Source organism: Chrysochloris asiatica, unplaced genomic scaffold (genome assembly GCF_000296735.1).
Source record: "Chrysochloris asiatica unplaced genomic scaffold, ChrAsi1.0 scaffold00065, whole genome shotgun sequence".
Taxonomy (NCBI): domain Eukaryota; kingdom Metazoa; phylum Chordata; class Mammalia; order Afrosoricida; family Chrysochloridae; genus Chrysochloris; species Chrysochloris asiatica.
Genome location: NW_006408583.1, coordinates 11,702,887 through 11,728,622, shown reverse-complemented (window position 1 = coordinate 11,728,622; position 25,736 = coordinate 11,702,887). Strand labels below are relative to the sequence as shown.

At 39.4% G+C, this 25,736-nt stretch overlaps 1 protein-coding gene across 1 annotated transcript in view; it reads left to right on the top strand.

The window, feature by feature from the left end:
- Positions 1 to 25,736, top strand: part of CCDC171 (coiled-coil domain containing 171) — a 399,920-nt gene that overhangs the window by 295,813 nt on the left and 78,371 nt on the right. Inside the window, exon 24 of the mRNA XM_006864480.1 lies at positions 16,008 to 16,160. Coding sequence (XP_006864542.1) covers positions 16,008 to 16,160 — 153 coding nt within the window. The remainder of the gene's footprint in view (positions 1 to 16,007; positions 16,161 to 25,736) is intronic.

The following is a 25,736-nucleotide window of genomic DNA, read 5'->3' as shown; positions in this document are numbered from 1 at the left end:
TAAAAAGGTCTTGTGGAGCAGATTTGCCTAATGCAATACATTGTTTGACTTCTAAGCAAAAATTGGTGGCTTACAGCAAATTTACTATAATAGTTTTTCAACTATATGAGCGTGAGAAATCTTGGTTTCTTAGCAAAATTGGAGAGAAATTTGCTTTTGTAATTTTTTTTTTTCGTTTAATAGAGGAGAGAACATGGATTAAATTGACGTTATATGGATGTGTGGTAGGCTAGCTCTGTCATTTTATGAAACTTGAAAAGCCTAGATTAATTTTGCTCATTTTACTAAGACATTTATGTATCACACAGTCAACAAACAAAACCTAACCAAATCCCTTGGACCACTTGAAAAAGTTATTTCCTTCCTGCTGTTCCATTATTGTATGGTCACAAGCTTATAAAAAATATTTTGTGATGTAAAAATGATTGGAAAGATTACATTTTTTTCCAGTAGTTATTTAATTTTATATTATTATTTACAAGTGGAAATACTGGCAAATTTTAGGAACCCATGAATTTATGAAACACAACAAACATGGATGTTTGGTTAGTAGAAAAAGCAACACGAAGGAAGTCATCTAAAATCCTAAAACCACTCCTTGAAACAATTCCCGACCACTACTCCCTGATGTCATTTAAGAATATTTGAATCTTTGAATTTGTGTAATAACCACACAGTTCTAAACATAACAGTGAAATGGCTTGTCCTCTTAGCATTTTTTTTCAATCCCACTCCAGCCTACCCAATTAGGTGGATGCTTAATTTAGTGTATGTTTTTCTAGACATCCCTGCTGTGGTAGGCTGAAAAAGGTATCAAGTCCTAATATCTGGTGCCTGTAAATGTCACCTCATATGATGAAGTAAACTTGGCAGATATGAATAAATTCGCTTTCTCGAGATTAGGAGATTATCGTGATCCCTAAATACATTGACCAGTGTCCTTATAAGAGAAAGGCAGAGCTAGATTTGACAAAGCTAGAAGAAGAGAGAGTAGTGTATCATGGGAAGGTGTGACTACAAACTAAGGAATATCAGCGGCTACAAGGAGCTCTGGTAGCGTAGTGGTTACAAATCGGTCTGCGAACCGCAAGGTCAGCGGTTCGAAACTACCAGCTGTTCCGCGGGAGAAAGATGAGGCTTTCTGCTCCCGTAAAGATTTACAGCCTCGGAAACCCTGTACAGGGTCGCTATGGGTCAGAACTGACTTGATGGCACTTAACAACTAGGACCTAGAAGAGGCAAGGAAGGGATTCTCCCTTACAGTAGCCAGAGAAAATTGGGCACTTCTAACATCTCAGTTTTAGCCCAGTCAGACTGATTTTGGACTTCTAGTCTCCAGAACTGTAAAAGAATAAATTTTTATTTTAAGCCACTAAGTTTTTTGGTAATTGGTTATAGCAGCACAGGAAATTCTTGCCAACCCATTCCAATTTTTGATTATGAAAGTTTTCGAACTGCTAGAAAAGTGAAAGCAATAATAAATATTATGTTAAGTATGTATTAATACTTGATCCCACCACTTGTCTGTCAGCTTGTCATACTGTGGTGGCTTGTGTGTTGCTGTGATTCTTCTAGAATACAGCCAGAGTGCTCCTTGGAAGCCAGGATGGCCAGACTTCATCTCTCCTACTTCGAACAATTTCAGAAGGGACCAGTCAGTGGAGAAGGATATCATGTTTGATAAAGTGGAGGGTCAGAGAAAAAGAGGGAGTCTTCCAACGAGATAGACTGGCACAGTGGCAGCAGCAATGGGCTCATGCACAGCAATGATTGTGAGGTTGGCCCAGGACAGGGCAGTGCTTTGTTCTGTTGTGCATAGGGTCGCTGTGAGTCAATGCTGACTCAGTGGCCCCTAACAACAACAACAATACTTTTCCATGCCTAAGAAAATTAGCAATTCTATTATTATTTAATGTCAAGCCTATTGAAACATTTTCCCATTTATCTTTGATGCCCTTTTGAACCATACATAATCCAATCAAGATTCAGATATTGCACTTATTAATATTTCTTTTTAGATGTTTAAAATCTAGGTTAGCTCCTTTTCCCCCTTTTTCCTCTTTAAGATAGTGACTTTATGAGAGACGGAGTTGTCTTTAGAATGTGCAGATATTGAATTTGTTTAATGGTTTCCTTGTGGTGTCTAGGACCTTGGTTCTCTACTCCCTGAATCGTTGTTAGAACTGGGTCCAGGCAAGACCTGGCACATGTAACTATAGAGGAAGCAAAGCATTGCTGGGTGAAGATTTCACCAAACATAGGTTTAAGGAGCTCTGGTAGTGTAGTAGTTACAAGTTGGACTGCTAATCTCAAGGTCAGTAGTTTGAAACTACCAGACATTCTGTGGGAGAAAGATGAGTTGCAACCGACTCCTCGGCACTTAACACCAACAATAATGAGCACGATAGTGTTTTAATACTAAAAACGGCTAGCATGTTATCATTGTGAGACTTTCTTCCATAGGAGCAATATCATAAATGGCAATTGTTTTATATCAATAGGAAGCTTTATTGTAGAAAATAGATATTCATTAGACTCCAATTTTTTATATTTAAGAGATTTTGATATAGTCCATATTCAATAAGTATAGAATATCTGTACTTGAAATATTTTCCATTATGTCTAATAATACCTATCCCTGAGAAATATGGAATCTTTCTTCTATGAGACAAAATGATAATTTTCCTAATTTTATGTTATTATCATTATTATAAATAACACTTACCTTAATGTTTACTATGAGCCAGGAAGTATATGGTCTTTTCATGAATTAACTCATTTAATTCCCACAGAAACTTTATAAGGGAGAAATAGTATTGTTCCCACCCTATGGGGCTGTGTTATCTTTGACATATCTGTCAGTTTGTCACTGTGGTGGCTTGTGTGTTGTTTGATGCTGGACACTGTGCCACCAGTGTTTCAATTACTACTAGCAGGGTCACCCATGGTGGGCAGGTTTCAGCAGAGCCTCTAGATTAAAAGCAGACTAGGAAGAAGGAATTGGTGGTCCACTTCTGAGGGATTAGCCACTCAAAACGTTATGAGTAACAGTGAAACATTTTCTGCTGTAGTTCTGCAGCACAAACCCTTCCCATAGAAAGGCATTCAAAATACTTCTGAGGAAAGGCTGGTTCCTCAAAGTACATTGATCAATGTAGTGGATGGAAGCAAAGCTTTTGAGACCTTCATTTGCTGGTGGGGCATAACTCAAAATGAGAAGAAACTGCTACAAATATCCCTTGATAATTAGAATATGGAATGTGCAAAGTATGAACTTGGAAAATTAGAAGTTGTGAAAAATGAAACGGAATACATAAAGATTGATAATCTGGCAAGCTAAAATGGACTGGTAGTGGCATTTTGAATCCTACAGTCATATAGTTTTCTATGCCAGCAATGACAAATTGAAGAGGAATGACATTGCATTCATCATTAAAAAGAACATTTCAAGATCTATCTTGAAATACAATGCTGTCTTTCATAAGATAATATTTATATGCCTACAAGAAACACCAGTTAATACAATTATTATTCAAATTTACACACTAGTCATCAAGCAGTGGTGAAGAAACTGGAGAATTCTGCCAACTTTTTCAGTCTGAAATTGATCAAACATGCAATCAAGATGCCTTGATAAATACTGGTGATTGGAATGCAAAAGTTGTAAACAAAGAGAAGGAATTGGTAGTTGGAAACTATGGCCTAGGTTATAGAAATGATGCTGGAGATCACATAATAGAATTTTATGAGACATAGAATTACATTACATTGAATATAGTTGTGGAAAGAGACGATGGAGCAGCTCAGTATCATTAGCTAAAATAGGACCCAGGACTGACTGTGGAGCAGCCAATCAAGAAAATTAAAGCAAATACAAGAGAACCAAGATATTTTCTTGAGTATATCCCACCTGCTTTTAGAGATCATCTTAAGAACAGATTTAATGCATTGAATACTAATGACCGAAGACCAGAGTAGTTGCAGAATGGCATCAAGAACATCATACATGAAGATCACTAAAAAGACAGGAAAGAAAGAATAGAGCAAAGTAGATGTCAGAAGAAACTCCGAAACTTGCTGTTGAACATAGAGTAGCTAAAGCCAATGGAAGAGATGATGAAGTAAATGTCAAAGAATAGTTGAACAGAAGGGGATGAACAGAAAATTTCAAAGGACAGCTCAGGAAGACAAAGTTTTATAATAAAGTGTGCAAAGACCTGGAGTTAAATAGCCAAAAGGGAAGAACAAGCTCAGCATATCTCAAGTTGAAAGAACTGAAGAATGAATTCAAACCTCTACTTGCAATACTGAAGAATTCTATAGTATTGGACTGCTACCCACAAGGTCAGTTGTTCAAATCCACCAGCCATTCCTCAGAAACCCTATACAGGGTCGCTGTGAGTCAGAACAGACTTGATGTCATTTAACAACAACAACAACTTGAGCAAAATGTTAAATGATGCAGGCACCAACAGAAGATGGAAAGATTATACAGAGTCACTGTACCAAAAAGAATTGGCTGACATTCATTCATTTCAGCAGGTAGCATATGATCAAGAACTGGTGGTATTGAAGAAAGAAGTCCAAGCTGCACTGAAAATGTTAGTGAATAACAAGGTTCCAGGAATTGATTGGAAGCCCTGGTGTGGTGCAGTGAGATAAACACTGGACTTGTTAACAACAAGGTCTGCAATTCAAACCCACCAGTCACTTCTTGGAAACCCTATGCAGGGTTGCTATGAGTTGGAAACTACTTGGCAGCACTTAACAACAACAAGGAATACCAATTGAAAAGTTTCGACAAACTGATGCAACACTGGAAGCACTCATTAGTTTATGCCAAGAAATTTGGAACACGCCTTTCTTGCCAATCAACTGGAAGAGATCCATATTTATGCCCATTCTAAAGAAAGGTGAATGAATGGAATGTGGAAATTGTAATCAATATCATTAATATCACATGCAAGTAAAATTTTTCTGAATATACTTTAAAAATGGTTGCCAACAGTATTTTCAGCAAAATATGCTCATGAAAGCAGCAGTCAAGAAATCAAAGGGTGAGTTGCATTAGGCAGAGCTGCTGCAAAGGATCTCTTTAAAGTGTTAAAGAGCAAAAATGTCATGGAGGATGAAGGTGCCCTTGACCCAAGCCATGTTGTATTTTCAATGGCCTCATCTGCATGTGAAAAATAGGACAATGAATAAAGACTGAGTAATAATTGATGCTTTTGAGTTATGGTGTTGGAGGAGAATATTGAAAGTGCCATGGGCTGCCAAAAAAACCAATAGATCTGTTTTGGAAGAAGTACAGTCAGAGTGCTCCTTGGAGGCCAAGATGGCCAAACTTCATCTCTCATACTTCAGACTATTGTCAGGAAGGACCAATCGCTGGAGAAGGATATGTTTGGTAGGGTGGATGGTCACAGAAAAAGAGGAAGACTCCCAATGAGATGGATTGGCCAAGTGGCAGCATCAATGGACTCAAGTGTGGCAGCAGTAATGAGGTTGGCCCAGAATCGGGCCAGTATTTTGTTCTACTGTGCAGAGGGTTGCTATGAGTTGGTGATGACTCGATGGCACCTAACAACAACAACAACAACAAGAATCTTGAGGCATTTGAATTGTGGTGTTGGGAAAGAATACTGAAATTTGTTGCCAGAAGAGCAAACAAATCTGTCTTGAAGAAAAATAGCCAAAATACTCTATAGACGTGTGACAGGTGAGACGTTATCTCATGTTCTGTGTCCATGTTATCAAGAAGGACCAGTCTCTTGAAAAGGACATCATACGTGGTAAAACTGAGGGTCACTGAAAAAAAGGAAGAGCCCCCCCAGGGAGAAGGAATGACGCCATTACTGCTACAGTGGACACAGACATCACAACCATTGTGAGGCTGGAGCAGGACTGAGCAGTGTGTTCTGTTGTATATAGCATTGCTATGAGTTGGAACCTACTCGATGGCACCGAGCAACACCATTATCTTTCACATACTTAATGTATTTGCTACATCTGTTTTATATGGTTGTTGCTGTTGTTAAGTGCCATTGAGTCATTTCTGACTCATTTCGACCCTGTATAGGGTTTCCAAGGAGTGGCTGGTGGGCTTGCATCTTGGACCTTGGAGTTACCAGTCCAGTGTTTATCCTACAGTGCCATACCAGGACCCCTTTTATAAGGTATATTTATGTAGGACGTAGAAATGAAGTGTGTTCTAAAACTATATGATTTAAAGTGAAACATCAGAAGCTTTTGTGTCCTAATTATTCAAAAATGTAAATCAAAGATATACTATTTTGGCATCTAGGTCTTATCGTATTTTATATTAATTTCTCCTTCTCCTAACATGAGTTCCCCCAGGACTCCATTTTCTCTGATGTCTAATTTTGCAGTCAGTAGAAACTCCATAATAATATGTACATAACAAAATGAAAAGTCTCACAACTAGACCAATAAGTAACATGGTAAATGGAGAAAAGACTGAAGTTATGATTGGATCCATAATCAACACTCAGGGAAGTAGCCATAAAGTAATCAAATGCCGTATTGCATTAGGCAAATCTGCTGCAAAAGACCTCTTTTTATTTTATTTTAAAATTTTATTGTGAATTGAATGATAGTTTACCTGGGAGAACATTGGTTTTACACTCATTGTTTCGTTGCAATGATTACAATCTCCTCATCATTCAACAGTATTTGCTTCTATTCCCTCTGTTTTTTTGTTTGTTTGTTTTTGAGGGGGCGAGGATGTATACAAAAGCACTCAGGAATATATAATCATTTAAACAACCAAAGGGCACGTTCTACAAGCCTGCCTCCTGGCCACCAGCACCTGGCTGCCGGCACACAGACTTTCTCTTTCTATGAGTCTAGAGTCCTCAGCTGTTCTGTTTCTCCATGTCCTCATCTCTGTCTCCATCTCTGGTGTCACTGCTTAACCTTCTACTCCTGCTCTGCTCTCTAGATGGTCCTAGGGTCCTCTGTTCCTGGACTGTTAGATTAACTATTCTCTCCTTTTTTGTTACAAAACTTCTGGAGACAGTGCGAAAAACCTCTTTAAAGTGTTCAAGAGCAAAGATATCAGTTTGAGGACTAAGGTACACCTGCCCCAAGCCATGGTACTTCAGTAGTCTCCTGTGCATGTGAAAGTTGGACAATGAATAAGGAAGACCACAGAAGAGTTGATGCATTTGAATTATGGTGTTGGAAAAGAATATTGAAAGTACCATGGATTGCCAGAAAATGTCTACTTGTGTTTTATTGACTCTTACTTCCTGACCTCAAAAATCTACTACACTGCCACAGCGGTCAAAACAGCCTGGTAGTGGTAAAATAAAAGAGACCTAGATCAATAGCACAGAATTGAGAACCCAGAAATAAATCCATTCATACACAGTCAGTTGATCTTTGACGAAAGGCCAAAACACATTAAATGGGGAAGAGATAGTCTCTTCAACAAACGTTGCAGGCAAAATTGGAAATCCATTTGCAAAAAAATGAAATGACACCCATATCTCACACCATATGCAAAAACAAATGCAATATGGATCCAAGACCTAAATGTAAAGCCTACAGCTATAAAGACCATCAATGAAACATAGGGACAGACTTAGGGACTCTGGCACATGGAATAAATACATTGTCAAATATAACTTAAAACACACAAACAGTAGAAGATAAAATAGATGATGGGGCCCTCCTACAAATTAGACACTTTGGTGAATGAAAAGATTTCACCAAAAGAGTAAAAGGAGATCCCACAGACAAGGAAAAAAAATTTGCAATGACGTTATCAGGCAAGGGACTGATTTATAAAATTCATAGAAAATTACAACTCTAAATGAAAAAGACAACCCAATTAAAAATGGGCAGAGGACATGAACAGACTCTCCACCAAAGAAGACCTTCAGACGACCAACAAACATGGAACAAAATGCTTGCTATAGTTGTTGTGAAGTGCCTTTGAGTTGGTTCCGACTCATAGCGACCTTGTATAGGCATTCTAAGTAGTTGGTGAGTTTGAACCGCGGACCTTGTGGTTCACACTGACCTTGTGGTCCAGTGCTTTAACCCTCAGTGCTACAGACGCCATTAAAGAGTTGCAAATTAAAATAAAATGAGATATCCTCTCAACTCAGCATTAATAGCAAAGTTAAAAAACAAAACAAAATAGAAAACACAAGTGCTGGCAATGATATGGAGAGACTTGGATCCTTCTACATTGCTGCTGGTGGTGGTTGTGTGCTCATAGCGAGCTGTACAGGGTTTCCGAGGTTGTAAATCTTTACGGGAGCAGAACGCCTCATCTTGCTCCTGTGGAACAGCTGGTAGTTTTGAACTGCTGACCTTCTGGGTCACAGCCCGATTCGTAACCACTACGCTACCAGAGCTCTTTTGCGCTTTGCAGCCTGATTCATAACCACTACACTACCAGAGCTCCATTGCTGGTAGGACTGTAAAATAGTGCAACCACTATGGAAAATGGTAGGTCATTTCCTCCAAAGTTGGTATTTCTTACAATATGACCCAACAACTCCTCTCCTTGGTATATATCCTTGAGAAATAAAGCCATGAAACACCTAGACATCTGCCCACCCATGTTCATCACAACACTGTTCACAACAGCAGAAAGATGGACAGAGCCTTAATGCCTATCAGTGGAAGAGTTAATAAACACACGTTGCTATATACACACAATGGAATACTGTGCAATGTTGAAGAATAATGATGCATCTGTTTAAACACCTCGTAACACGGATGAACCTGTAGGACATTATTCTGATTGAAAGTAGTCAATCACAAACGGACAAATACTAAATGAAACCACTATTGTAAAAACTCAAGAAAAGGTATTCCTACTAAAAGAAACATTCTTCAGTGGTTACCAGGGATGGTAGGGAAGAGAGAGTAATTCACTGGTTAGAGAGTTGTTGTTAAGTGCCATCGAGTCAGTTCTGAGTTATAGTGACCTGTATAAGGTTTCTGTGGAGTGGCTGGTGAGTTTGAACCGCCGACTTTGTGGTTCAAACTGATTTTATGATGAAGTGCTTTTCCTATAATGCCACACTAGGACTTTGGGTAGAGGGTAGACACATGCTAATGAGGGTGCTGGGGAGGGCAATGTACAAGACGAAGGAGTATGGTAGAAGAATGATGAAGACAGGTGAAGACACGGAGGAGGGCAAAGGTTAAAGAGAATAGAGAGGAATACTAGAGTCCTGGTGTGGTGCTCTGGGTTAATGTGTCAGAGTGCAAAGCCGTTTGAACTGCAAGGTTGGTGGTTCAAACTCACCAGCCACTGCTCAGAAACTCTATACAGGGTCACTATGGGTCAGAACCGACTCGACGGCACTTAACAATAACAACTGTTATGTACCCAGCATGTATCTGTGGGTAGATACTTGGACAGGTCCATAGACTGAACAGGTGTGGGAGGAAGAGGGCTTGACAGAGGCTATTTGTACATGGGGATTTACTTTTGTTGCAAACATACCTGTGAATGTGGTGGAGCAGCATACAGGGAGCAACATGATAATAATGTCTTATAAATAGACGTCTTAAGGCAGTGAGTTGCTGGGCCTGTTGGATCAGGACTATAGTCACAGGGGATACCATGGTTGATTGGGATAACAGTTCACAAAGACTACATCCTACTTTGTTGAGTAACGAGTGAGATCTTAAAAGTTCATGAGTGGCCATGTGTGGTACAAATATTTGGTCTCTCCATGTGCGGGAGAAAGAAGAGTGATGAAAATTTGAAATGGAACGTGTGACAATGAGTCACCTCCACTCTGAGACCTAAAGAACTAGATGGTGCCTGGCTACCACTGCCACATCCTCTGGACAGGGGTCCCATTAGGAAGATCCAGATTGAGTGGGAGAAAATGTGAAACAAAACTCCAGATTGTATGTGTGAAAAAAGACTGGGCTTACTGGTCAGAAAGAAACTGGAGGAACCTCGATATCCTTCAGGTCTGGAAGAGAACTCAGCCTCGTGGTCCAAGTTTTAGCCAAGCAGTAGGTAGTCATCTAGGGGAGAGAACAGCCTAGTAAGGTCTGCTCATCAGGAATTAGTCAACCATTCAAGATCAAAAGGGCAGCATTTACCTAAGGACAAAGTTGAGAAGGGCTGGGAAGGAGGGTGGACTAGAGATAGGAACCACAGGAGGATTTGGGATGACTGTTGTAACAGGGAGGTGATTGCAATCATTGAGCCGAAACCAAGTGTATCATTTGTTTAATGTAAAACTGATGATCTGCTCTGTAAATCTTAACTCAATTCACAATAAAACGTTTCAAAAAATCAAAAACAGGTGTGACTGATTTAAGATACATCATATACTAATATTGCCCTATTAACATAGGAAAGAAAACTCACTCTCGAATAGGATTACAACCACAGATAAATGGGCCAGGATCTACAAAACCCAGTTTTGGGGAATACAATTCAATCTATAATACACGGTTGGAATGATTTCTTAAGATAGGAAGTTAACATTTTTTGTTCCTCTAACAGTCTGCTGTTTCTCTGATCCTCTTTTACACCTCCCTATTCTGGTGTGGCAGTCCTGGTGTGGCAGTCCTGGTGTGGTGCAGTGGGTTAATGCTCTGGACTGCAAGGTCAGCTTAAATTTGGCAATTCAAGCTCACCAGACACTCCTTGTAAACCCTATACAGGGTGGCTACAAGTCGTAACTGACTCGATGGCACTCAACAACAACATACTAAAGGAGTTTTTCATTTTAGAGGAGTGTAGTATATTTTACACATATTCATATCATGAAACATGCTTTCTATATTGACCCCTGGATCTTGCTGCTCTGAAAATATATTCAGTATTAGACAAAATAGCTTGAGTCTGTCAAATTAAACACTGCTTTAAAAGATTTTTAATGTCCAAAATTCTAAGTCCTAAGCAAAAATTGGATTGCTTCTATTGTTTTGTCAGGTAAGCACTGGACTGAAAACCACAGAGTCTCTGGTTTGAGCCCACCAACCACTCCCTGGGAGAAAGATCAGGCTTTCTTTAAATCTGCAAAGATTTAAAGCCTTGGAAACCCTATGAAGGGTCCCTACGAGTCAAAACTGATTGTAGAGCCATTAATGACAACAACAACAATAAGTAGTAAGTGTTTTTTGCAAATATGCACAGAATACTAGAATTTAGGTGTGAAATACAGATCAAGGAAGGAACAAAAGTAATTATGACTTTTGTTCCATGCAGCTATAGAAACATTCTGACATTATTTCTCAAACATATATTCTATGTTCTCAAAAATAAATTTATGGGAATAACATTTATATTATCAAGGAATTCCTTTTAGCATATATAAAAAAATGTGCTCCTCCAAATTTAGGAAATAGGGTATATTTCAAAAGTTGAACTTTTTATTCTTAAATATGAAACACAACTTATATTGTAGCTTACAATGTTGGAGTCCTGGTGCAGCGCTATGGCTAATGCATCAGACGGCAAAGTGGTTTGAACTGCAAGGTCAGTGGTTCAAGCTCACCAGCTGCTCCTTGGAAACCCTCCTTATACCAGGTCGCTATGGGTCGGAATAGACTCGACAGCACTTAACAACAACAACAGAATGAAATATTCTGGAGTCCTGGTGTGGCGCTACAGGAGAATGCATTAGAACACAAGGTCCGTTTGAACTGCAAGGTTGGCAGGTCAGACCCACCAGCTGCTTCTTGGAAACTCTATACAGGGTTGCTATGAATCAGAATGGACTTGACTGCACTGAACAACTATTACTAGTAATAGGACTGGTAGCGTAGTGGTTACGAATTGGGCTGCGAACCTTAAGGCCAGCAGTTCAAAACTACCAGCTGTTCCGCAGGAGAAAGATGAGACGTTCTCTTCCTGTAAAGATTTACAGCCTTGGAAACCCTGTACAGGGTCACTATGGGTCGCAATCGACTCGACGGCACTTAACAACAACAACTAGTAATAGGAAGAAATTTCTTTTGAGTTTTCATTCAATAAGCATGTTCTTCATGTCTCTTATACATCTTAGGTCCTTATGCATCAAATATGGGAGTCCTGGTGTGGTGCTGTAGGATGAGTGCTGGACCACAAGGTTGGTTTGAACTGCAAGTTTAAACTCACCAGCTGCGTATAGGAAACCCTATAAAGGGTCTCTATGAGTCAGAACCAACTCACCAGCACTTAACAGTAACCACATACATCAAATATATCACCTGCCACAGAAAGAATTTTCCTACCTAGTGGCTAATTGAATCATTAATGCTTTAGTAGAGAATTTAAGGACAACTGATACTACAGTAAATTCAGGAATTTACTGTTTGCAGAGGGCTCTCTCATATTAGAGGAGCCCAGGTGGAACAATCGTTAAAAATGCTTGATGCTAACGGAAAGGTTGGTGGTTTGAACACTCCAGCTACTCTGTGACAAAAAAGATGTGGCATCCTGCTTCCATAAAGGTTTGTTGTTGTTGTTGTTGTTAGAAGTGCCGTCGAGTCGGTTCCAACCCATAGTGACCCTGTACAGGGATTCCAAAGGCTGTAAATCTTTACAGGAGCAGAAAGTCTCATCTTTATAGCCTTGGAAACACTACATAGGGTCACTATGACTCAGAACATGCTTGAACTGTGTTTCTTGTATGCTTTTTAAAATTTTTATTGTTAAGTGTCTTCATGTCTATTCCAACTCACAGAGACCCTGTGTTGGCCCACCTTGTGGTTCAAGCCAACCTTTCGGTCCAGTGCTTATCCTACAGCGTCATACCACAACTCTTTTATACACACATATAATCGGAAGGTTAATAGGATGAATGACTTTGTACTAGACACACTTGTGTTTGAAACCTAACTGCTATATAACTAACTGTAATCCTGGGTATGTTATTTACTTTCTCCAAGATCCTGTTTTTTACTCTGAAAAACTCGGTTAAAAATCGTGTTGACTGCATTTGGTTATTTTAACCGTAACTGATGTACAGGATGTAAAATGCCTCCACAGTTTCTTCTTCTTCTTGTGTGTCATCAAGTCAGTTCTGACTCAGAGCCACCCTGTATAGGGTTTCCAAGAGCAACCTGTGGGTTTGAACTTCCAGCCTTGTGGTTAGCAATCCGATGCTTATCCTAAAGTGCCACGCCAGGGCTCGCACAGTTCCTGTTCTTGTTAGCTGCTGTTAAGTTGGCTCTGACTCATAGTGATCCTGTTCCCAACAGAACGAAACACTGCCTGGTGCTGTACCATCCTCACTTAACAACAACAACACAATGACATCGTCTGGAGTCCTGGTGTGGCGCTTTAGGATCACACACTAGAACACAAGGTCAATTGCTTGAGTGTATTGCTGCTGCCACTGTGCCAGTCCATCTCGTTGGGGGTCTTCCTCTTTTTCGTTGACCCTCTACTCTACCAAGCATGATGTCCTTCTCCAGGGACTGCTCCCTCCTGATAACATGTCCAAAGTATGAGAGATGAAATCTCACCATCCTGGCTTCTAAGGGGCATCTGACTGTACTTCTTCCACCACAGATTTGTTTGTTCTCTGATAGCCCATGGTACTTTTAATATTCTTCTCTAACACCATAATGCAAATGCATCCATTCTAATATGGTCTTGCTTATTCATTGTCCAACTTTCACATGCTATGAGGCTACTGAAACTATTATGGCTTGGGTCCTCAAAACTGACATCTTTGTTCTTGAACACCACACCTTGTATGAGGTTTCCGAGGAGTGGCTGGTATGTTTGACCCTCCGTTCTTGTAGTTCAAACTGACCTTGTGGTCCAATGATTATCCTATATACCGCCACACAAGGACTTCCCACAAAATGTTATGTGCTGTTGGGTTGGTTCCGAGGAACAGCTGTTGGGTTTGAACTGCTGACCTTACAGTTGGAAGTCCAGTGCTGATCCTAATTATCTGAAACTCACAACTTTTGGAAGGAAGCAAGAAAATGACGCTTCTCATTTTATCATTGAGAAGAGGGCAGGCGGCGCAGGCAGACTGAGTGGCATTGCCCAATAACAGAAAGCTAAGGAGCTGAGGGAGTGAGGCCCAGAGAAAACCCCTACTTGGCATCTGGGCCACTCCCTCAGTGGAGAAGATAATGAGTTTACGAGTAGAGAGGGACTTGGCATAGGAGCACAAGAGATATAATTTGGTAGTTTCAGAATCTTCTGTACTTTTGAAACCCAGAGACATGAAAAGGCTTGACGATCTGCTTTTATTAAGATTGAAGCTAAGAAAACCCTGTGGAGCAATTCTGCTCTGTAACACATCGGGTCACCATGAGTTGAAATCAACTCATCGGCAACAGTGACGTCAGTTACAAGCTTACCTAGAATTGACTGAACATAAGATAGGTTAGGACTGTGCTTAGTAGAGTTTAATGTTCTCTCATAGAATTGACTTTTGTTTACTCCATTCTTTTATGCCGAAAGCTGTGCTTCTGGTTCCTTTTCAACATGAACAAAGTACACTGATAATTAATTCATTAGACTGAGTGTTTTGATTCTATTTTCTTTATTATCTTCATCTTTCCTGGGAGATATTCTATGCCCAAATGGTTTTAATGTGTAGTATTTGGTCTTTTCCAATTTTCCTTTCATTTATTTATTTATTCACTCAGTCGTTGGTTTGCTCTCCTTCAATTCAAACAAGTACTCACTGTGGGCCACTCTCATCACTGAGGACAGAGAGACATATAAGGCACCGTCCTGACTGAAAGGAGCTCCTCGGTCTAGTAAAAAGACAGGCAAGGCAGATCAACCAATCCATTTCTACCTTGCCAATAAATGCAATAGTAGAAAAAGGCATGAAGGGACCTCAGAAAACCAGGGTGGAAGCTAATTCTGCCTTTGGGCTCAAACAAGGCTTCTTGAAGGAGATGGTATCTGAACTGGATTTTTTAAAGGCGAGTAGTAATTTATTAGGCACAAAAGTGTGCATTTTCTTAATCTGACCTATGAAATAGCAAATCTGCTTTCCCAGGCATTGTGTACACTATTTCATACTCTTTGTTCACCAAATTATTACTTTGATTGCACTCAGAACTGCTCCAATATCTAGTTTCCCAAAGCTTTCCTTAATCAGCCTCTTCAGATTGAATGCAATTTAACTCTCAGACACTGCCATTGTACACAGTTGCAGTTGTAGTTGGAACTTATTTTCCATGTAAATAATATAACATTTGATTTTATTTTGCTATGTTTGAGGTATTCTGAAAGACTGTTTAAAAAAGCCATAATAGTATTCTTAGGATTTAAAGTTCACCACAGGTTCCTTTAGAAGGAAAAGCCTATAAAACATGATTAAACAGTAATAAGGTCCAACTATCCTGAACATATTAAAGTTTTTAGGGAAGATTAAAAAGTTACCAACACTTTCTTGTGTTATTTATCATAAAGCGTATAATGTGGGGGCTGTGGGAGAATGTACTGAACTGCAAGATCAGTTTGAACTGCATGGTTGGTGGTTCAAATTCACCAACTGCTCCTTGGAAACTCTATACAGGGTTTCTAGGGGTTGAACCAACTCTACGGCACTGAACAACAACAATGTGATGGCAATTCCTCTGATATTCAAATGACATACTTACGCTTTTCTTATATTATTTACACCGATAGAAAGTTTTACTAACTCAGCTCATTTTGGAATATCCGATTCATTCATCTGCTGTGTGCCTCAAGATGGAAATTTAGGTTAAATTGTAACTTGAATTTAACTCTAGTCAAGAAAATAAGTGTGCCATCTTTAAAAACTCTGTACTAAATTTTAAGTACAACAGATCAAAGTGCATCTTATTTAAATACATACTCTGAAAAAGAAGTCTCAATTATTTTTTCCCAAACTAGCTTAAAAGAGTCACTATTCTCAGTATAAAATTTGAGGTTCGGCTTTTAGTATATTAAAGAAAGATAAAAAGTTGTTTACTTAAAAATTCTAATGATTTCACAAATTAATGGAAATTCTCCTTTGGGGACACCTTTATTTGAATTGTCTGTGACATCGTTTTTATTTCTTAAGGCTATGATTAAAAGTTTCATGGATGTGTACCAGCTTGCAAGCGCGAGAATCGCTACAATGGAAAAGGAGATGATATCTCATCGAAATCACATTGTCGCCTTGAAATCAGAACTTCATTCTGCTTGTTTACGGGAAAATGAAAGTTTACAATCAGTAAGTCTTTGTCCTGCTGGTCTCTTCTTTGGATCATATTAATATTTATACTTTGATTGCTCATAAGATCATTGGCCATTTGTGTGTATGTGTATATATATATATATATATATGCATGTATGTGTGTCTGGATGGATATATAAACTCTATATAATTTAGGGCAAAGGATTGATCAAGCAGCATAAAATGATTGTTGTGAAGAAAATTTTGAAGGAAGCAAAGCAATGAATTTCTCCATTTCTCCATTCCTGTCTGTCATGTATGAAGATATGCATATTGTCGTCAGTGCTGAAACACTGCATCCGGATTCCTTTGTGTTTGGCAGTGCAGATGACAGCTGGCTTTGGCAGTATGCATAGTTAAAGCTGTGCAACTGTCTGAAGAGTCAGTGTGTCCCATTAAGACAGAATATTATTAATTATGCGTATAACCAAAATGGTAATTAGAACATGTGATTATTCTCTGTAGAAAACTAGCCTTATCCATAATACATGGCCAGCTAAAAACGTAGATTGTGATTCATCTATATGATTAAAACGCAGTTTCAGCAGTTACTTTATGTCTTAAAATTTTAGCTCATAATGAAATTTGGGCTCATTGAAGACTATAAAATTTTTATATATGGATTCTCTATTTGAAATATGTATGTGGGGAGTTTAAAAAAAACAACAACAAATATATTTGTAACATAAATAAAATACACATTTAAACATTTTTTCTCAAAAGGCAAATATGTCCACAGTGAGATAGATTAAGAAGGCTACCAAGGGTTGTTATGTTTTTTTCCCCTTCTTGATTTGATTACAGTGGTTAAAAATCCCTTGTAAGGAAAAATGTTGGATGAGTTCTGACTCATAGTGACCCTGTGTAGGGTTTCCAAGGAGTAGCTGGTGGGTTTGAACTGCCAATCTTCTGGCAAATGATTTTTGAATCATTTGAATTCAAAATGATTTCTCATTCCCTGTTGACCCATTTCAAATGATAGTCACAAGAAACCAAGATCACATTAAAGCAAACTGGTACCTGGCTATGGTTTGGCTCCTGAGCTCCTTCAGGTTTCAGTGTAAATGTCAGCATCTAAAATACATCTGTCTCTGACCATGATATTTACAACCGCAAAGTTCTGAGCGTCTCTTGATCACACACACTACCCACACTCACACACACACTTACAAATCCTCTCTCCTGCCCCATGTTGCTTATTCACCTTTCACCTTTCTTGCTTTATGTTCTTAAATTGCAGTACTTATCATAAACTGATAAATTTTATTTATTTGCTTCCTATCTATCTTCTCTCTACCCCATATGTGCTCCATAAAGACATGCAGTTTGGATTGGTTTTTTTTTCACTGTTGTGTGCCAGTGCCTGGATCAATGCCTAACACGAAGTAGGCACTCAACAATTATTTATTGAATAAACAATACAAGCAATATATCCAATAATTGTAAAAAACAAAAACAAAAACCAAACCCAATTAAATAATTGGGGCCTGAGGCATGAGTTCGTGGAGTTCAACATTTCAAAGGGCTGGTAATTTCTTAACAAGACCACAGAAATAAGCGCCATTGTGAGAGATTTAAATGAGGAGAATTTAAAATAATTTGAATAAATATTAAAAAATGTCTAGACTTTCCCTAAAGGTTTTTTCCTGCTAACTCACTGATCCAATTGGTTAGTGTTATGTTATACTGCATAGATTGTGTCCATTTTAATGGGTCATACTGTTATTTGTTACTGATTACTCAAATAAAAAGAACTACTTTTATTTTAAAAAGATCAGAGTTGATGACCTTAGGTTGTTTGCCTATTGTTGTTGTTAGGTGCTATCAACTTGGTTCCTACCCATAATGACCCAGTGCACAACAGAACCAAACACTGCCCAGCCCTGCGCCATTCCCACAATTGTTGTTACGCTTGGTTCCGTTGCTGCTGCCACTGTGCCAGTCCCTCTCTAACAAGCAGGACATCCTTCTCCAGTGACTGGTCCCTCCTGAGAGCACGTTCAAAGTATGAGAGATGAAGCTCACCACCATGGCTTCTAAGGGGCATTCTGACTGGACTTTTCTGTTTGCCTATAGGTTCAAATGTTCCAAGTTTTTTCTGTTAGGTTTTTTACATTAAAATTGTGCTAATGTTAAAATGATCTTAATGTCATTGCATTTAATAGACCCCACTATACAGCCCTGGTGTAGACCTGCAAAGTTGTTTCAACTGCAGGGTCGGTGGTTCAAGCTCACCGGCTGCACCTTGGAAACCCTATAGAGGGTCGCTATGGGTCAGAATCGACTCAACAGTACTTAACAACAACAACAACAATAATATGGCCCTCAATAATTGACACTTCTCAACCTTTTTTTTCCCCTTCTGAACACATCTGCAGAATGTGCTCAGTATCTCCTTTATTGGTGGTGGTTCACCCTGGCAGTGCTTCTCAAGAAGTATGTAATACGGAAAATTCCCTCAGGTAATTCTGATAACATCCTCCCAGGAGAATGCTGCGCAGCCCACCCATGTCTCTAGGGGGTGTGCACAGTCCTGCCTCTTCCCTGAGTTGAGTATTACTACATTAAAAACAATCGTAAGTTTGTATAATATTCTTCTTTTCCTAGGCATTTCTACATACATCTTCTAATTTGAGCTTCTTAAGAATTCTGAGGAGAGTCGAAAAGCAAGTCTTAGCCTCTGTGGTTTATAGAAGATAGGCAATATCATATGGTGAATAAGAACATAGGTTTTTGAGTTGTATTCCTTAGGAATACTATTAATGTAAATAATGGAAAACTTGACAAACATGGCTTAAAATAAAGTTTGTTTGTTTTTTTCTTCTTCTTCTCTCACATGGCAAGAAGTCTAGAATGAGGTCACTAGTGCTATTAATTGAGTGACTTGATTTCCTAATAATCTCCATGCCACTCACTGTCATAAGACACAACTCAGCTCTAGGATTTGGAATCATATTTATTTAAGTCAAGGGAATGGAATGACTCTAGAAATATCTGATAGCAAGATGGCGTGTGGATATTTAAGAAAAGCCCTCCAAGGCAGCTCCAAACAGACTTTCACTTATATCCCATTTGCTGAAAGTGGGTCATCATGTGACCATCCCTCGATATAATGAGTGAAGGGAGAACAGAGTTAGGAATAATGGGTATTGGATTCACCAACTAGTAGTGTGTGCTGTAAACGTCAGGCAGATCTGGATTGTTCTATCAGTGACTAACTGTGGTTTCGATCTCAGATATTCAATCTGTAAATAGAGATAATGATTCTGTCTATCTGAGATATCTGGGAGGTCTAGTGAGAAGTGTTACAGTACTTGGGACTTTGATTTATACTTAATGAGTAACCCTTACTCACACCCCACAAAATGTTTGTTATTATTTTTAACACTGTTACTTGGATGAAAAGTAATTGGATTGTGCCTTCCCAAGCCCACTGCTGTTCAGTCGATTCTGACTCAGAGCGTCCCTACAGGACAGAGGGGAGCTGCCCCTTAGGGTTTCTGAGGCTGTAAAGCTTTATGGGAGCCAACAGTCTCATCTTTCTCCCAAAGATTTGGTAGAAATCTCCCAAAGATTGGTAGATTTGAACCACTAATCTTTCGGTTAGTAGCCCAACACTTAACCCACCATGCCACCGCGGCTCCTTGGATTACACCATGTTGTTGTTAAGTACCGTGGAGTTGGTTCCGACTCATAGTGACCCTGCACAGGGTTTCCAAGGCTGTAAATCTTTATGGGAGCAGAAAGTCTCGTTTTTCTCCCATGGAATGGTGGGTAGTTTTGAACTGCTGACTTGAGGTTAGCAACCCAATTCGTAACCACTACGACACCATTGGAAAAGATTATTCACTAACCTAACGTCTTCAGCTGCAAGCCTTGGTTTTTCATTCTTCCTCCTTTTTGGCCACCATCAGGGTATTTGTGTGAGCTTTCAGCCCCCTCAGTAGCGGATGTTCCCCTCATTTCATTGACAGGCTGTTGAAGAATAGTTCTATATTGGCTGTTTGCACACACTCACTGTCTGTCTGCTCCTGAGCTTACAGCTCTCTCTCTTCTGAGTGAGTCTTTATATCTACTGAACTACTTTCTTAAAGGTCCCCTTCCTGCTTGCTCTGTCCATTAATTAGTTCCTTCTTAGCCCTTTCAACTTTTCTACAACATACGCGGCTTTTAGCAATTCTTTTCTTCTTAAAGCTCGTTTCCTTTGTTATCTCATCTTTCTTTTGTTGATTCTCTGGCTGCTTATCTGTGCTCTGCCTTCAGTGTATTTTTGGTTGTTCCTGCGCTTCTGTATCAATCCAGTATGTACTGAGCTTCTCTCTATGGTAAACGTTGTGCTAGGTTCTAGGGACACAATTTGTAGCCAAACAGGCAATTCTTTTTCTCATGGATTTGCAATCAGTAGTAAAAGTATTTAATTTTCATGTAATCAAAGTATTTATTATAAAATGTTTGCTTCTACTACCACATTTTAAGTAGTTGCTTTATTTCCCAAGGAAGGTTCAATCCTACACATTCGCCCGTCTGCTTGTTATTTCTAAGTGGTACCGCTATAGGATAAGTGCAGGGCAGCATGGTAGGTTTGAACCTACCTTGAGGTTGGTAGTTCAAACTCACCAGTCACTCCTCTGAAATCCTGTACTGGGTCACTATGAGTTGGAACTGACTCGATGGCACGTGACGACAATAGCAAAAATATCAGTACTACAACGACAGTAACTGATCTTTCTAGCTTTCTGAGATGCCATCTTTTCCTCTGGATTTCTTCTCTGTTCACTGGCCTCCATGACTCCTCTTGCTCCACCACCTGACTCTGGCCTTTGGATTTCCTTAACTTCCTATTTGGGATCTGGTTTATTCTAGATTCTAGAAACAGTTTTGACTTTAGACAGAGGGGAGGAGAAAGACTCTGTTTTAATAATTTGTTAGCTTTCCAAGTTGGCCTTGTTGCACACTCAAGTTTTCATTGAGTAGTACCTTTTCTCAGTGATGGATTTTCCAGCCTTACTTTCTTATGTTCTGCTGTGCATAAGGTCACTATGGGTCAGTACCGACTTGATGGCACCTAACAACAACAACAACCTTCAAATATCATAGGAGCTGGAACTTGATACCTTTTGCCAAACCCTTTTCCTGGCTACTTGAACCTTTGCCTGTTACATGCTTGGTTGCTGTCTAAATTGGTGCGTTTGACTCTCTGTTTTTAATTTTGGTATCTATCTTCTTTCTGAGCTCATGTGCCACAAAAGCAAATGATTTTTAGGGTTTCAGTTCCTAGTCTGCCTAACTAAATGTATTTTTCTATCTCTGTGTTTTTGCTTAAAAGGAGCCCTGGTGGCACAGTGGCGAAAGCACTTGACTGTTAACTGAAAAGTCAGCAGTTCAAACCCAACAGCCGCTCCATGGGAAAAAATTGTGGCAATCGGTTTCCATAACGATTTATAGCCTTGGAAATCCTATATAGCAGTTCTACTCTGTCCTATGTGATGCTGTAGAATAAGCACAGGACTGTTAACTTCAAGCCCACCAGCTGCTCCTCCTCAAATACCCTAAATAGGGTCTTTATGAGTTAGAACCAACTCAATGGCACACCACAAAAGCTCTGTTGTATAGGGTCACTATGTTGTTCCTGTGTGCCATCAAGTCAGTTCTGACTCATAGTGAACCTGGATAGGGTTTCCAAAGAGCAGCTGGTGAGTTTGAACCTTATTCCACAGTGTCAAAATTGGCAGTGGGTTTCTTATGCTTTTGCTCAGAGTTGCTGCCTTACTTTCCTTTGAGCCTATTGGAATCCTATGCTCCTTGAAGACTCAGCTCAGATTTAATTACTCTGTAAATCCTTTCGTGATCATCCCAACCCAAAGTGGTGTTTTCCATTTATGCATTCCTATGGCAATTGCTTGTAATCTTTATTTTGGAAATAAGACATTGTCATCTGGAACTCATATTTAAAAGCTTGTTTTCTTTAAAATCCATTACTTTTAAAAAAAGTTTTTATTGTGAATTGAGTGAAAGTTTACAGGGCAGATCATCAGTTTTACATAACAAATCATATACTTTGTTCCATTACAATGATTATGATCCCCACCATGTACTATCAGTTAACAGTATTTCTCTTTATTTTAGCTTTTTTTTTTTTTAATACACAGGCATATATAGTAATTTACACCACCAAAGGGTACATTTTGCAAGTCTGCCTCCTGGCTGCCAGCTTTCAATCCCTCGCTTTCCATGAATGTAGAGTCCTCAGTTGTTCCCTCTTTCCATGTCTCCAGCTGTGCCTCCCTCTCTGGTGTCCCTGCTTCTCTGGATAAGGTCTCGCATTCCGCTTGTGCTCTTCTCCCTTGATGATCTTAGTGTCCTGAGTTTCTGGACTGTAAGATGAACTACTCCCCCCGTTTTTGTTACAAAACTTCCACCTTTACAAATTACTATTGAATCATAAGAATCTTGCCCCCATCTGTTTTTACCAGACCCTCTAGACAAGATGAAAGCTATTCAGTGGGGACTCTACCTTCTCCCACAGACTCTTAAACTCCTTCTTGAAACTTTGTAAGCAACTCACTTTGTGCCTTTACTGCCCCTTCATTTTAGGTAGCCAATGTCTAAGTTGCCCATCCCTATCTACCCTGTGTACTGAGGGGATAGTACTCATTCATACTTCATATGAAGACTCCTTCCCTCTCTGTTGGTATTTAGAACTACTACCTCCATGAGTATAGGTCAAGTTCATAAAATTGTACCAATTTACCCTCATTTCCTTTTATCAAAAATTGTTGTTTTTAAAAAAATCTTCCTCTAGTCGAGTTCTGATCATCAAGTCGTGGAGGCTAGGTCAAATGAGTACTATCTGCAAGTTTGGGTGTTCTTGTGCATCTCCCCTCACTTCATATCAGCTGGATGCTTCACTCTCAGCTCTAGCCCTCTGTGGCGATGTCCTTGTCCATGGGCTCAGGTGTCCCCAGGTCTCACCACACTTTGGACCAACCAACCCTTCCTCTTCTCTCTCTCATCTCCAGGTAAATGGAAGTCTATGGAATGTGGTTGAATTCAGCCCATTTCTTCATTGATGCCTTTCCCCCTCTTCCACTCACCAGTAAACCAATGTGGTCACCAGGAAGCTTGCATGCCTGCTCATGTGTTCCCTTTGAGTTTCAGTCTTAGAGAGGGGTTTGTCCTGAAGGGACTTGATTTCTTGCCTTGATGGCTTCAAACTCCATTACTTTTGATATACTTTTTTTCTTACTGAAAATAACATGCATGCAGAAATGTATACAATTAATAAGTGTGCTGTTCTTGTTGTTAGGTGCCATTGAGACCCTATACACAGCAGAATGAAACACTGTCTGGTCCTGCGCCTACCTCACAATCCTTGCTATGCCTGAGCTCATCGCTGTCACCACTGTGTCAGTCCTTCTTGTTGTTGGGGGAGTCTTCCTCTTTTGCTCCTACACTCCATTTTACCAAACATGATATCATTCTCCAGGGAGTGATTCCTCCCGATATGTCCAAAGTATGAGAGATAAAGTCTGGCCATCCTGACTTCCAAGGAGCACTGTGGCTGTACTTTTTCCAACACAAATCTGTTTGTTCTTTTGGCAGCCCATGGTACTTTCAGTATTCTCTTTCAACACCATAACTCAAATGCATCAATTTTTCTCTGGTCTTCCTTATCCACTGTGCAACTTTCACATACATAGGAGTTTTCTGAAAATACCATGGCTTGTGTCAGGCGTACCTTAGTCTTCAAACTGACATCTTAGCTCTTCCACATTTTAAAAGAGGTCTTGTGCAGCTGATTTTCTTAATACAACATGTCATTTGATTTTTTGACTGCTGTTTCTATAAATTGGAAAAGAAGTAAAATTTGTGCTACATGGAAGACTCCATGTATATGAAAGTTACATCTTTCAAGGCTTGCTTTGTTGTTGTTGTTAGGTGCCATCGAGTCGATGCAACTCATAGCAACCCTGTGCATAAACAGAACGATCCTAGACCAACCTCACAATCATTACTACATTTGAGCCCATTAATGCTGCCAATCCATCTTGTTGGGGGTCTTACTTTTTTTCTCTGACCCTCCACGTTACCACACATGATATCCTTCTACAGTGACTGGTCCCTCCTGACAATATGTCCAAAGTATGAGAGATGAAAGCTGGCCATCCTGGCCTCCAAGGAACACTCTGGCTGTACTTCATCCAACACAGATCTGTTTGTTATTTTGGCACTCCATGATACTTTCAATATTTTCCTGCAACACCATAACTCAAAAGCATCAATTCTTCTGTGGTCTTTCTTATTCACTGTCCAACTTTTGCATGCACATGAGGTTATTGAAAATACCATGGCTTGAGTCAGGTGAACCTTAGTCCTTGCAGCAACATGAAACTGACATCTTTGTTCTTCAATACTTTTAAAGAGGTCTTGTGCAGCAGATTTGTCCAATGCACTACGTCGTTTGATTTCCTGACTGCTGCTTCCATGAATATTGATGGTTGACCCAAGCAAAATGAAGTCATTGACAACTTCAATCTTTTCTCCATTTATATGGATGTTATTTATTGGTCTATTGTGAGGATTTTTGTTTTCTTTACATTGAGGTACAGCCCATACTAAAGGCTGTGCTCTTTGGTCTTCATCAATAAGTATTTTAAGTCCTCTTTGCTTTCAGCAAGCAAGCTTGTATCAGCTGCATATCACAGATTGTTAATGAGCCTTCCTCCAATCCTAATGCTGCATTTTTCTTCATATAATCCAGCTTCTTTGTTTATTTGTCCAGCATACAGATTGAATAAGTATGGTGAAAGAATACCACCCTGGTGCACACCTTTCCTGATTTTAAACCATTCAGTGTTCCCTTGCTCTGTTTGAACAACTGCCACTTTGTCTGCTTACAGGTTCCTCATAATCAAAATTAAGTGTTCCACAATTGTTATCCAATGATTTCTGCATTCTGTTGGGTCACCTCTCTCTGGAATGGGCACAGATATGGATCTCTTCCAGTCAGTTGGCTAGATAGTTGTTTTCCAAATTTCTTGGCATAGTTGATCCAGTGCCTCTAGTATTGCATAATTTTGTTGAAAGATTTCAATTTGTATTCCATCAGTTCACGGTGCCTTGTTCTTGGTCAATGCCTTCAATGTACCTTGTACTTCTTCCTTCAGTGTCATTGGCTCTTGATCATATGCTACCTCTTGAAATGTTTTAACATCGATCATTTCTTTTTGGTACAGTCACTCTGTGTATTCCTTCCTTCTTTGTTTGATGCTTTCTACACCATTCAGTATTTTGCCCCTAGAATCCTTCCATATTGCAAGTCCAAGCTTGAATTTTTTTCTTCAATTCCTTCAGCTTGAGAAATACTGAGCATGTTTTTCCCTTTTGGTTTTCTAACAGGTCTTTGCACATTTCATTGTAATATTTGACTTTGTCTTCTCGAGCTGACCTTTGAAAATTTCTGTTCAGGTCTTGTACCTCCTCATTTTTCAATTTGCTTTAGCATCTCTATGCTGGAGAACAAGTTTCAGTGTCTCTTTTGACATCCATTTTGGTCTTTTCCTTCTTTCTTGT